The sequence below is a fragment of the Emys orbicularis genome, chromosome 2 (genome assembly GCF_028017835.1).
Source record: "Emys orbicularis isolate rEmyOrb1 chromosome 2, rEmyOrb1.hap1, whole genome shotgun sequence".
NCBI lineage: Eukaryota > Metazoa > Chordata > Testudines > Emydidae > Emys > Emys orbicularis.
The window spans coordinates 190,819,735-190,833,882 of NC_088684.1; the positions used below are offsets into that span (position 1 = coordinate 190,819,735).

The 14,148-nt window shown below is 44.3% G+C and overlaps 1 protein-coding gene across 7 annotated transcripts in view; it reads right to left on the minus strand.

The window, feature by feature from the left end:
* IKZF1 (IKAROS family zinc finger 1) overlaps positions 1-14,148 on the minus strand; it is a 95,449-nt gene that overhangs the window by 64,629 nt on the left and 16,672 nt on the right. For all 7 annotated transcript variants that reach the window (XM_065399944.1, XM_065399943.1, XM_065399942.1 and 4 more), the window contains exon 3: positions 7,775-7,888. In XM_065399944.1, the coding sequence (XP_065256016.1) occupies positions 7,775-7,888 (114 nt within the window). The remainder of the gene's footprint in view (positions 1-7,774; positions 7,889-14,148) is intronic.

Sequence of the window (14,148 nt, forward strand, 5' to 3'; positions counted from 1 at the left end):
TTCGTGCAACTTTGTTTTGAGAAGTTGTCACACCATTATTTTTAGCAGGCCTTTGAAATGTGACAGGGACATAATTCTGGGTTCCAGGAACTATCTTTCACTGGCCTCGTGGAAATCTGTACCTATCTGTCTGCATGTATAAGCTGCTGAAAATAACCATCACCTCTCTGTGTTGCACAGCTTGTTTTCAGCAGCATCCTTCAATATTCCATTAGCCCTCCACATCCATCACCTTAGTGCCTCACTTCAGCAGTCCATATAAATATATGTGTAGTGCACAGTCTCATTCTATGCAATGGGCAAATAGAATTTTTGCCAGGCTGAAGTATATACGATGCATCACATACACCCTCCCCCCACTTCTGTGGTAATGATATTTGTAAAAAGAACAGGAGTACTTGTGGCACCTTAGAGACTAACACATTTATTAGAGCATAAGCTTTCGTGGGCTACAGAAGTGGGTTGTAGCCCACGAAAGCTTATGCTCTAATAAATTTGTTAGTCTCTAAGGTGCCACAAGTACTCTTGTTCTTTTTGCGGATACAGACTAACACGGCTGCTACTCTGAAACAAATGATATTTGTGTGATTTATCATGCACTTTTAACAGTCCTTTTTGCACTCTGCCCACTAACCCATCTCCACCCTATTTACTCTAATATACAAAAACCCTGAGCTGTTTAATTCAGCCATATTTTTAAAAAGAACAACCTCTACAAAAATATTTCCTACTTTCCTCTCAAATGTGGAATTTCCCACAAAAATCATACTGGCCAGGGTCCAACTGCAGGCAATATTCAGAGCTGCACCAGTGACAGTTTTAAGGTCCACTATCTCATGACTCCTCAATGGAAGCTTTAGCCCATATGAGAGGGGAGATTCCCAGCTTCCCTATTTTAAAAAGTTTCTAAAACATATTGGTTCCGTCAGAAACCTCTTCAGCTGGATTTATGATACTGCAGAAATCTGGCTTTATTTTGGAGTTTTAATAGAGAACTTCCAATACAAACATGCAAGTCTCCCCAAAACATTTCTAAAGTAGTTTTTCGGTTACATCTTTGGTGCCTACAGAATACACGAGTTTTCACCAGCACTTATTCAGGATGATTCACACAACTCCCTCAGCGCTTTGCCAGTCATGTGAGCAACATGGACATCCCAAACTGATGAAAGTGAACCCTTTAAGCCACACTTCAGCTTTATATTCACTTTCTTTCTCTCTGAGATTTTACACACAAAAGTATTTTATTATACATACACAGCACACACCCTTGTTGGCCACCAAAGTCCAACTGGATGAGACCGATTGGGTGACCGTAAAGAGTTTAGTTCTGTTGCTCTCCTAAATGCTTAATAGTTTGGGGCCCACAGTTCCACTGTCAAAATAGCAATTAACTGGACAGAGTAATATGGACTTATCGCAACCAATTGGACTGTGTTTTGCAATCTAGGGTGGTGCACTTCCCCTTTTGTTTTCCTGCCTTGTCTCCCTCTTTTTCAGCAGCCTTCTCTCACTTTTTCTCTGCCTGCACTCACCTAGTTGGGAGTTGCCACAGAACTATTTTAAAGTTGAGCTGTAGTAGCTGGTACCTTCAGACACCTGTGTACCCTGGTATCCTCTTTCCAGGTGCTGAAGTGCTTTAGGAGAAATAAAAGATCATGGTATCCAGGAATGAGAATCCTGGTATGCACCAGATCTAAGAAGACGGTAATACAAGTGACACCTCCTCTGAATCACCAAGACATGTGGAATAAAGGATCCTAGGGATGTGTCAGAGTCCCAGCGATACTAGGTGCTGAGGTTCAGTAACTGAGCAGGCTCCTACTGAAAATGAGGTGTGTGGGAGGGCGGTAACATCAGCCCTTTACCAAACTCAAATTAGAGGAGAGAGGAATAGATATTGCTCTCCCCTTCACCCCCCCCCCCCTATTTTTTTTAATGGGTTGAGAAAACTGACTGGAGTTTGTAGTTTACAGTAAAAGCCATCATGCCTTAGGTTAAAAGAGTGATCCCCTCCTCCCCCCCGCACCCTGTGACCTCTAAAACCTGTGACTTTGGGCATTTTACCTTACAGTCTGTCCACATTTCAACCCGTGGGGGAGGAGTTTTCCCCACTCCCTCTGGGAAGGAAGAATGGTCTTGTGGTCTAAGAATTCCAAACCCATAGCAATCACCAGCTACTGAGCTGGTGGCCACTTTTACCTTTTGTTTACAAAGCCACTGGTTCTCTTCACTGCCCCCATTCAATTCTGAAATGAATGTTTAAAGCAGCTGCTGTGAGTAAGCAATCTGGATACCCACCTTTAGCAGGTAGCTACAGTTTCAGAAAATTTGTGAGCCCTGGGCCCACAATTTCTTTTTAGAGGCCTCATCTAAGCTCGGAATTTGCCTCCCATTTCAGCCATCAGTGGCCAGCCATTGATGTAGGCACACTTATGTAAACTCTAACGTAGACAAAGGAAGCTTCTATTTGCACTGGTGGAAATGAAGGTAAGTTACACCAACGCAAATGGGGGCTTTACTAGTCTATTCTAGGGGTTTGCACATCAGTGGTACGCCACAGATGACTCAAATCAGGGCAAATTCTCAGGGTGAGAAGATCTTAAACTGTAACTGCCTATCAAATGCAAGGAGCTCAGCAGTGACAATTCACAGCAGCTGCTCTAAATGTTTATTACAAAACCTGAATGAGGGCAGTGGGAATGGGAACCAAACATTCCAGGTCAGCTTTTTAATTAACAGTTAAACATGGGAAGTAGGACTATGCATCTATGCAAGGTTACAAAAAACACTTATCACCAAAGGGTGTGATTTTCAAAAGTGCCCAAGGCCCAGATCCTCAAACTTCCATTGAAGTTAGGAGCCCAAATATCTTTCAGAATCTGGGCCTTATGTGACTTAACACAAGTCAGTGGCTTTCTGTGAGACTTGTGCTCCTAAGTCATTTAGGCACTTTTGAAAATCTCACTTGTGGTTTCTAGGAGTAAAGATCCTGAAACTCAGAGTAGGTGGGTCTGGGTGAGCAGAGCAAAAAGAAAAGAAAAACGGTTATAGGTGCCAGATCAGAACAAGAAGGAAATCTAGGGTGGAGAAGAAAGGCAGGAAGGAGATTTGGTAGACCGGGCAGCAGAAGTAGAGGTTGAAGGAGGAAGCTATTCAACCTCACAGTGATCCAGGAGTTAGATGGTAAAGAAGTTGGCAAGCTGATCAGGAAAATAAAATGACTTAAATTATGTCCCCTGACCCTCTTTATTGGTGCTTTGCTCTGCTGGTTTAGAGTATTCTCAGAAGCTAGTGATGAGTTTACTTCTGCATAGAGTATTTTCAAAGCTGCCTATCATTTTCACAGACAGAGATTTTGGTTGTCTCCATTGTTGAGTGTTCATCTTGAGGCACGTTAAAAGGGGCCTGATTTTTTTATTAATTGCTGAGCACTAACACCTTGAAATCTGGGTCCCATCATGCTGATTCAAGTTGGACATAAAAAAACTGATGCACTCAAAAATCACCAGTCACTAAAGAAAATCTTGGCTGGTGAATTTTGTTCTGTTACGAATCAACTGTACCTTCACTTCTCTGAGAGATGGTGACGTATTAACAAGAATGTATTGTGTATACGTGTGAAAGCACCTGCACAGTGTTCACCAAAGGAAAGAAGAGCTTATGTGGGGCATTTCCCAGGCACCTAGGCTCATGTTTGTTGATCTATTGTTCTTTCTCCCCGTTCTTGTAACCACGTGCTACCATTCACACATGTGAACAGGACAGACCAGTAAGCATTGGCCAATCTATGCAGCAAGCACTTCCTGTCAAGGGAAAAGAGTTTCAGTATGTTCCCTTTTTAGCAGGTCTGCAGCATAAGGTTCAACACTCAGGTTAGCATAGGAGGAGGTGGGAGAGGAGATTTTCAAAGGCACAAAGGGGAGTTAGGTGCCTATCCTTCTGTCTAAAATAACTTATGTTCTTTGATCTTTTGACCTTTAAAATGCTAAATGGATGAATAAAGATCACTGACTTTCTGAGGATGGGGTTAGACGTTTCATTCAGTGCAACTACTAATCTGACTAAGCAAGCAGTCCATTTGGAACATTTCAACCTCAGGGATAGGTATGTCATCCCTTCAAGATTTCTCAACTAATGTTACCAGTTCATGGTGGACAATAGTTACTCCTTCCATTTAACCAAATAGTAATTTCCATTGTCATCTCCAGTTGGCTTATGTTTCAGCTACACACACCCACAATTCTGGTTAACAATAAATGCTACATGCATGTGGTAAGGAGATAATTGATCTTCTAAGGGGTTATGGTAGAAACATAATCAGAGGCTGAAATGCACTAGAATGCACAGGGTATTCCCACTGCCTAAAGAACCAGATAGAACAATGGGAAAGTCTTTAGGAGAAAAATGTGCCTGGTCCTCTTTTTTCATATGTGTCTTGTGTAAATTACCATGGCCCACAAGTTCTCCCTCTACTGCAATGTGTATATAACTTGTGGGTCGTTACAATAATCTGCTGTCCACGACCATCTCCCCCTTTCCTCCAAACTGCCTTCCATGGTCATCTTGGTATTTAACTTATGACCTCTGATAATACATAGAGAGATAATACATAGATAGAGGTGTAGCAATGACTCCTTTAATGTGCAATGTAAGGAGTTTCTACACTTCTATGCCACTGTCACAGTGGTAACAGGTTCTTCTCCTAGCTGTCTAGCAAGTTTTATGGTCCAAACATTGTAGTATCTCTGCTATTGCATTCATTAAACCTTGACTGACATTAAACTTTTTCTGGATGGGGGAGCCACCTTATCAAACCAAAATGTCTCTGGAGGCCATATTTCACTGACTTCGTAAAATGCATGCTGCATGCCAAGCCTTGCTAATGGGAGATGAAAGTCATGTATTTAACTCTGACAAAGATGGAATGATAAACAAAATGCCTCCCTGTTCAGCTGGAGGGACCCTGAAACATGCACTGATAAATATTATGAAAGCAGAATTAGATTCTCCCTTATTATGAACCCCATTTTTACTTTTTTTTTTTTAAAAGGTAGCAAGCAGATGCATGTATTATACTCCAGACAGCACTAAGATTGTGTAGAATATGGGGTAGTTATGAAATTGAGGCCTTTTAAACAGGAGAATATAATTTTCAAAGAAAAACTATGGTTAGCTCCGGGAGAAAAGATTATTAGAAAGTTTGAAAGCAAATCCAGCTCTGGGGGTCTAGAGAAATAACATAAGTGTTGGATTCAGTGGCTATAATGAATAGTGCCCAGAGAGCACAGTATTGCGAATTGTCTTTGTTGTTATGTAGGACAGTGCATCTCTTCCTTGCAAGAATGAAACCCCTGCTACCTAAGTAGCCATGCATGGTACATGAGGGTCTTAGAGCAGCTGTAGAAAGATATACTGCAGTCAAGATGATGAAGACCTGTTTTACCACTGGGATCCTATGAGGACAACAGATATATTTCATTGTATAGGAAACCCAGGAACAATGTGTTTGTTTTATAAAAACTCCCTGTAGATATGTACTACTTTGCAATCTCACTACAGGCGTGCTGAGAAGAATTGCACCACCAGCAAAGGTGGGTTTAAGCATGGCCCATTTTGCATAATCTGTGTGCGGTTAAATAAATTGGATGTAATCAAAACATTGGCTGTTTTGAAAGTTATCTATATTCACCAGTTATTTGATTAGGAGGTTTCAAATCTTGATTTGAATATGTTGTAATGGCAGGTTATTGTGGGGGAGTGATAGGTTCCGTTCACTGATCATGTTAACAAAGATATAAAGGCCAACATTTTCAAAAACAGGTGCCTAAAGTTAGACTCCTAAATTCATAAGTGGCCTGATTTTCAAAACTGCGGAGTGTAACACTGACAGATCCCAGTCGTCGGCGGGCGGGACTGAACCTGGGACCTCTGGAGCGTAATACATGAGCCTCTACTGCATGAGCTAAAAGCCATAATGCTCTTTGCTAAGGCTGTAGAGCAAACTGATTAATCTCTCTCTAAGTGGTCTTGGTGCCACTAGATGGGACAGAACACCACAGTTGGAAGTGTGTGGGTTACACTGAGCACCTGTACTTTTTTTTTTCTTTTTAAAGAGTCAGACCACTTATTTTAGGTGCCTAATTATGGCTTTAGGAGCCTAATTTTATGCTCCAACTTTTGACAATATTTGCTTACGCGCTGAACAAAATCAAGACTCCCAAGGCAGTATTGGGCTGGTGGTTCTATTCACTGCTCCGCCCCTGCCCTGCGGGGTCAGTTTGGGTGAGCTATTTCCCCTTTTTGTGACTCCTCTTCCCCTCCCATCCTTTGTGTGTCTTCTCTGTTTAGAGTATAAACTCTTCAGGGCAGGGACCCTCTCAATCTTTTGTTTATACAGCCTCTTGCACAAAAATGGGGCCCCATCTCTATTGGGGCCTCTAATTGCTACCATAAAATAAACCCTTCTTCTGGCACCTCTGTTTATCCAAATATCAATGGAATTTTACTAACCCCCAGTGTTGGCAGACAGACAAGGAGGGCATTTTAATATTTATTGCCTTTTCCTAACAAAAGGGACATTTCAGTCTTTCCTGGTATTAATCCCAGATCTGGAAGAGAGAGGAAATGTTGATTCTATGGCTCTGTAAATTCCTTCTGAGTTGGCCACCCTAGTGGAGAGAAGCAGCAGCACAGGTATATTTGAATATTTTACTCTATCAGAGTAAATATAGGCACATACGTGTGTCAGGCAGCAACAGACCCAATCTTTCACACTGGGCTGTGAGTTAATGATTCTGCGCTTGTCTACACACTGCATTAGTCCACAACAGACAGGTGTAAATTCTAGTGTGCATTAGCATGTTGCACACTAACTGTGAACTCTGTTGGCATGCACTAAAACTTCCCTAGTGCATGTTAACATAGCTCCATTCCAAACAGTACTACATTAATGCACAGTGGAGGACTTTTAGTGCGCGCCAGGAGGGTCCACATGGGCCAGGTAGTGCTCAACACACTAGTGCTCATTAGAATTCACACTTGTCTTGGGTGGATTAAAGCACGAAGCAAACAAGCTCTTAGTCTAAGAAGAAGTATCAGCACTTTGCAAATCAGTTCTGGTTCATGATTAGCTGTAAACTGATGGATTTGGCCATTTTGCAGATTACACAGGAAAGAGAAATTCAAGTGATTTTCAGGGTATGCACAATAAAAACAGCAAGAGTCATTGCAGAGCAGTCTGTAAAAAGGTTGGACATATATAGCCAAAGAATTTGCAAGTTATGAGCAAACCGTATGCTATAATGTGAAATGTTTGAAGAAATCCACCAAGCACAGAGCTAACGTGCTCATGGCCAAGCTAATGTTCAGATCAGAAAACTGAGCGTTCCACGTGTTAACAAAATTGGAGTAAGCTTTATTTTGCCTTGGAACCAAGCACTTAATAATCTATTACTGATTTCTACAGCAGAACAGTTTCCTATGCAGAATGAGAAGGGTTTCATCTCCTTGAGGGAGATGCATGCAACCAGTCATGCTTTAGAAACTAGACAAGTGGCAGGATCTTTCTAGTTCCTTTAGGATGAACTGGCCTGCAGACTGCATTCCCCTAGGTGATGGCTGGGGGGAAAGCACTGAACAACCTCATTGAATTACCATCTGCTAAAGGGGATGAAGAGACTCAAGACTTCCTAGTATACCAGTCAACTATAGAGTATTTTGTTTAATACTATGTTGACTAATATTTCTAAACACAGCAGACCAACCATCTTACCCAAAACTCTATCATTCTTCTGCTGTCCTCCTGTACTGGTTGAAAGGTCTTCTGGTACAGGCATGGGCTCATCTGCATCATCTGGGACATCACTTATTGGAGGACTTTCCTTTCCTAGTCACAGAAGAATAAATAATAATGTAAGATTAATAATATTGGGTGGAATAGCTAAAACACTTACCAGGGACCCTAGCCTGCTATCCTCTTGCATGAAAAGCTCCTCTTGCAGTGGGAGTTATATGCATGGAAGAACATCCTTGCTAGATTTACTTTACCCAGAACATCAAGGGACTAACTTCTTACTTTTTTCTCTCGATGCTACATGAAGATAAGTAGATTTTTGCTCTGGTGCTAGCACCTATGAACAGCAAAACTATACTGACAAATTGTCTAAATGCTCTAAAAGCTCTACTCACAAATGACTAGGGTCTACAGAAGGGGTGGGCAAACTTTTTGGCCCGAGGGCCACACTGGGGTATGGAAATTGTATGGCGGGCCAGGAATGCTCACGAAACTGGGGGTAGGGGTGCGGGATGGGGTGAGGCCTCCGGCTGGTGGTGCGGGCTCTGGGGTGGGGCCAGAAATGAGGAGTTCAGGGTACAGGGGGGGGCTCTGGGTTGGGGTCCAGGGGGGGTGAGGGCTCTGGGGTGGGGCTGGGGATGAGGGGCTTGGGGTGCAGGAGGGGGCTCCAGGCTCAGACCGAGGGGTTCAGAGGGTGGGAGGGGGATCAGGGCTGGGGCAGGGCGTTGGGGTACAGGGGAGGGATGTGAGGGCTCCAGCTGGGGGGGTGGGCTCTGGGGTGGGGCCGGGGATGAGGGGTTTGGGCTGCAGGAGGGTGCTCCGGGCTGGGACCAATGGGTTCAGAGGGCAGGAGGGGGATCAGGGATGGGGCAGGCTGTTGGGGCACGGGGGGGTGAGGGCTCTGGCTGGGGGCGTGGGCTCTGGGGGGGCTGGGGATGAGGGTCTTGGGGTACAAGAGGAGGCTCTGGGCTGGGATTGAGGGGTTCAAAAGGCAGGAGGGGGATCAGGGCTGTGGCAGAGGAATGGGGTGTGGGGTTGGGCTCAGGGGCGCAGGCTCCGGGCGGCGCTTACCACAAGCAGCTCCCGGAAGCATGTCCCCCCTCCGGCTCCAAGGCGCAGCCAGGCGCCTCTGCGCGCTGCCCTGTCAGCAGGTGCCACCCCTGCAGCTCCCATTGGCCGTGAAACGTGGCCAATGGGAGCTGCGGAAGGAGCAGCGCCTGTGGACAGGGCAGCATGTAGAGCCCCCAGGCCACGCCACCGCGTACAACGTAGGAGCCGGAGGGGGTCGAGCCGGGGGAGGGGAGGGGTCATGCCGGCTGGAGCAGGACAAACCCCCGACCCCACTCCCCGGCTGGAGCTGAGGGCCAGATTAAATGGTCTGCCAGGCCGGATATGGCCCATAGTTTGCCCACCCCGGCTTACAGCATGGCTTCACTCTTAGCCACAGTTCTCACTGGCTGGCTCACAACACAGGCTTAAAAATGGCTTGACCCTACAAGATGCTTAGTTCCCTCAGCTCCCAGTGACTTCTATCGCTCAGCACCTTGCATGATTTGGCTTGCCAGTGCACTGCTGCCAGAATCAAGTACAACCCAACATGGTACTGCTTTGTGTTTTGTGATCTCTCGTTGGCAAAGTGAAACAAACCAACAGCTCGAATACAAGCTTTTTGCAGTATAAACAAATCAGGTTCCATAGCAATTTTTTAAATTAAAAAGGTAACATTTCAGTTCCAAATGCAAAACATTTCAGAAAATAATTCCACTCCTAATTACTGCACTATGACAGATGGGGAGGTTTCCTGTGTTGATTTTCATTCACTGTGGGCAGGACCGGCTCCAGGGTTTTTGCCACCCCAAACGGCGGAAGAAAAAAAAAAAAAAAGTCGCGATCGCAATTGTGATCGGCGGCACTCCGGCGACAGCTCCACCACGCCGCTTTCTTCTTCGGCGGGAATTCGGCAGCAGGTGCTTCCCTCTGAGAGGGACCCACCGCCAAACAGCCGGACGTGCCGCCCCTTCCCCTTGGCCGCCCCAAGCACCTGCTTGCTGGGCTGGTGCCTGGAGCCGGCCCTGACTGTGGGTACAACACTGTTGTCTAGTACTACAGCATGCATTATCCTGCCAAGAGGCCCTCTTACAATGGCTTTAAACACTATGTGTCAAATTCAGGCCTGGTGTCACTCTACTGTAGCCAATGGAGTCATCTAGGAGATTAATTTAGACCGCCATTATTAAAAGACGATTCTTTTCTCAAACAATAAGGAATGAGATAGACAATGGGCTGGATTCTGATCTCACTGATGTCGGAATAACACCACTAACTTTATCAGCTTTAATTACTGAGGGCCTTTTATGAAGATCATCTACAAGTATTTGAAGACGGTATAGAAAGGAAAGTGCTGCTAAGGACTTTGTGGCTACATAACTAGGTATAAAGGGATTAAATTTAAAAGGGGGAAAAAAAGAAGTTGACTTAATTTCTTATTGATGAATTTATCAGATTGTACAACAGTCTCCCAAGGGAAGCAGCAGGAGAAGCATCAGATGAATCATTTAAAACTATGGTGGACAAAGAACTTCAGGATAAACTGTGGGGATTAATCCCCACACTGGCAGGAGGACAGACTATATTATATGGGTTAAAATGTCTTTCACATTTATTTATGGAGATATCCTATCTCCTAGAACAGTCCTGAAAGGTCATTGAGTCTAGCCCCCTGCCTTCACTAGCAGGACAAAGTACTGATTTTGTCCCACATCCCTAAGTGGCCCTCTCCAGGATTGAACTTACAACCTTGGGTTTAGCAGGCCAATGCTCAAACCACTGAGCTATCCCTCCCCCCAACTTCTAACTCCCAACTCTAACTTCTATGGTATTTTCATAAAGAGACAAATAATACTGACTAGATGTGGATGCCCAGCTGAAGATGGGTTGGGTAAGGGAAAAGAAGGAGCATGAACTCAGAGCAAAAAAGAACAAAGCAGGAAGCAAGCTGATTAAAATGTTGTTCCGATTATTATTTGCTCAGATCCTTTGTGCAGCTAGCCCTGTAATTTCCTTCACTACTTTACAGGCTTTAAGGAACTTAAGAACTGCCAACAACTTTTTCACGGCAAGTCACAACTTGCCAAGCTGAGATGTATCTTACAGAGAGTGGGGTAATATGGTTTAAACATTTGAGCTATTTAAAAAAAAGAAGAAGAAGAAGAAATTTAACTCATGGGCGAGGGTCATTCCCAATCAGAACCAGTTTCCCTAATCTTAGATTTTTCTTGGCAAAATGGCTTAAAAATAAATAAATCAAAAACCACTTGCCAGTTTCAAGGCCCTATTGTGCTCTCCATTACGCCAGTTAAAGCCCACATACTTACTCTAGATTTGGGAGAAGAGCGATTATAAAAAGCATCGGGCTTGTGTTTCTAAAGACCAGTTTAAATAGGTAACTGCATACCACACGGAATAGCAAGCATAAAATCAGAACTGTATTCCTCCCCAAAGTTAGGCATCCTACCTCCACATCTTTAAAGGAAGCTTTTGGGGATTAAAAAAAAAAATTTAGAAGGCCAAGCACTTTGGCAGTTTACTGTAAATAACCAGGTTTGCCAGATGGATATGGATTGCTGCTTGTTTAGTTTTACTAAAGAATGGGGCCAGACACCCAACTGGTGTAAATCAGTGGACTTCAGTGGAGCTGATTTACACAAGCTGAAGATCGAACACACCACTTTGTTTGAGGAAACTCCACTTTGCAAACTTTGCTTTAATAACTCTTGTCACAGAAGCTTGGGATTTCTTCCCACCGCACATGATAGCACAATCCTTGTATACGAAAAGACTGGGTAAAAATAATAGTTTTAAAATAGCTATGTTTGTGGAGCTTTTTCTCTTGGATTCCAGAGCATGATATTCTTATTTCATGCCTTAACTACATCTAAATTGTTATACCCTGATAAATTCACTACTGCATGGCAATCTTACAGATATGCAATCTTGCTAACATTTCTTGCAGATGGATTTAAAAATGGAAAGGGGGAAAAGAAACAGTTCTCCATTTAATTTCTTACAGGCATGTCCAGAATAACAACAGATGTAAGGGATGTAATTGTAAAGCTAGTAGTGAGCACTGGGACCATTTGTTAAAATGTCACAAAATCATAGAAGTCCCACACATTTACTCCACTCTTATACATAGTTTTGCTCAAAGTGTGTGAAACACACACACACACGGCAGTCTAGCATCTAGGTGTAAATTTTGTTTTTTTTAAAACAGCCTTAAAACATACCCTTGTTTATAAAAAGCTTTAGAGAGAAAGCACAGGACTTCTGGGAAATCTGAATTCTATTCCTGGCTTTGCCACTGAGTCATTGGGTGACCTTGGGTAAGTCACTTAAGCCAAAAATTTTAAACTTGGATGCCTAAAATCAGGCACCCAAATCCATATTTAGGCTCTCCAAATAGGGTCTCAAATGCCTAACCCCTGACACATGTGTGAGAGAATTGTAGCATTAGGGCCCAACCCTGCAGACTGTTTATTTTGCAAACTGAAGGCCCTCAACCTCTTTGTACTTCAGTTTCTCCATCTGTAGCATGGGAATGATAGCACTGACTACCAAACAGGAGTTTTGGGAAACTTACGGAACCAATCCAAGAATGTTCTGAGCATTTTTTACCTCCAATGAAGCCAACGAGCACAGAGCTGGCTCAGCATCTCCACAGAATTTTTTGACGCCTCCGAGGTTCAGGCCAGAAAGGTGCTTTAGAAGCACTCAGTATTATTAAAAGTAAGACAGTAAATGTTTTCTTTTAGAAATACTGGATCTTTACTTTTCTAGAAACTAATATTAGCTAAAAGAGCTTCTGAAGCTTTAGGGTTATTTTGAGTGGTAACTCTATGGTCACTTACACAGTAATGCAAGAAGAAAGAAATAAGATTGTCTTGACTGAAGACTAGAAACCTAATTCTCCTTTCACTTATGTCACTTTTAAACTGGTGTAAAGTCACTGAGATTGATGAAATTTCTCCCAATTTACACTGGCTTAAGAAGAGAATCAGACGCAATGACTGGAGCTAAATGCAGCTAAGCCGATTTACACCAGCTGAGGCTCTAGCCTGCCATGTCAGAAGCAAAACCTTTTCCCCTGTTTTCTCATCAACTGGCAAAAGTGGAGAACTACAAATAGTGGTTCCTTGGGGAGATCTTTGTGTGATAGTGGTGAAAACATTCACACTGGTCTTTCATTCTCCCTCAACTGTTAGACCCAATCTAGAACTGAAAAAACAGCAGGATAAACACTGCTGGTTAAGTGAGATATTATCTGTGTTTTCTGATTCTCTTGTATGGGCACCGGATACGGTTTGGTTAAATGTATGTCAGCTCTCTCTTCATTTCAGAACTGCAACTGCTTGCCTCATGAAATATCACTTTCAGGAGAAAAAAGGGTGAACTCTGAGCTTATCATAGAGCATTTTGGTTCCTTTAGGAGCTAGCAGTGACCGAATTCCAAGAAGTGGGAACATTTGTGTTGCAAACCCAAAGGGCCTGACTTTGATCTCACTTATGCCCATTTTATGCTGTGTTGGCCTGATTCTCCACTGACACACCTTGTGTCCGTTACAGCTATGCAAGTAAATGGCTTCCAAGTGCTACCATTCTGACTTGACAGGGCTCTTACACCTACTTTACAAAGTATGAATAACTATACCAAGCAAAAGGCAGTGGCACATCTAGCCCATTGGCTCAGATTCTACAGTGGGGCTGAGGAGCACTAGGCACAGTGCAGGAGAAGAGTACCACGGTATTTTACAGCTGCAGTTATGACCCCTCAGTCCTGGGACTGTACAACTGCGGAGCTTGTCCCCAACATATTACAGCAGCCTTGCCCTGCAATTATGTCCCTGGAAGCATACGGCATCCCCAATAGGGCATGATTCCCTTCATCCCATGCCTACTGGCCAGCAGAGCTGGCCAACCAAGCAGGGGCAGCTCCAGGCACCAAGGCAGCAAGCGCGTGCCTGGGATGGCAAGCCGCGGGGGGCGGCCTGCCGGTCGCCATGAGGGCGGCAGTCAGGCTGCCTTCGGCGGCATGCCTGCGGGAGGTCTGCCGGTCCCGTGGTTTCGGCAGCAATTCGGTGGCGGGTACGCCGAAGGCGCAGGACCAGCGGACCTCCTGCAGGCGCGCCGCCGAAAGCCGCCTGACTGCCATGCTTGGGGCGGCAAAATACATAGAGCCGCCCCTGATGGGAAGGAAATAAGTAGCACCCCTTGAAGGGGTGTAAGCAGCATGCAACTGCTCCTGTGAGCTCCAGAGAGCATTCTGCCCCTGCCCCCCCTCCAAGCTGTTTTTCGTG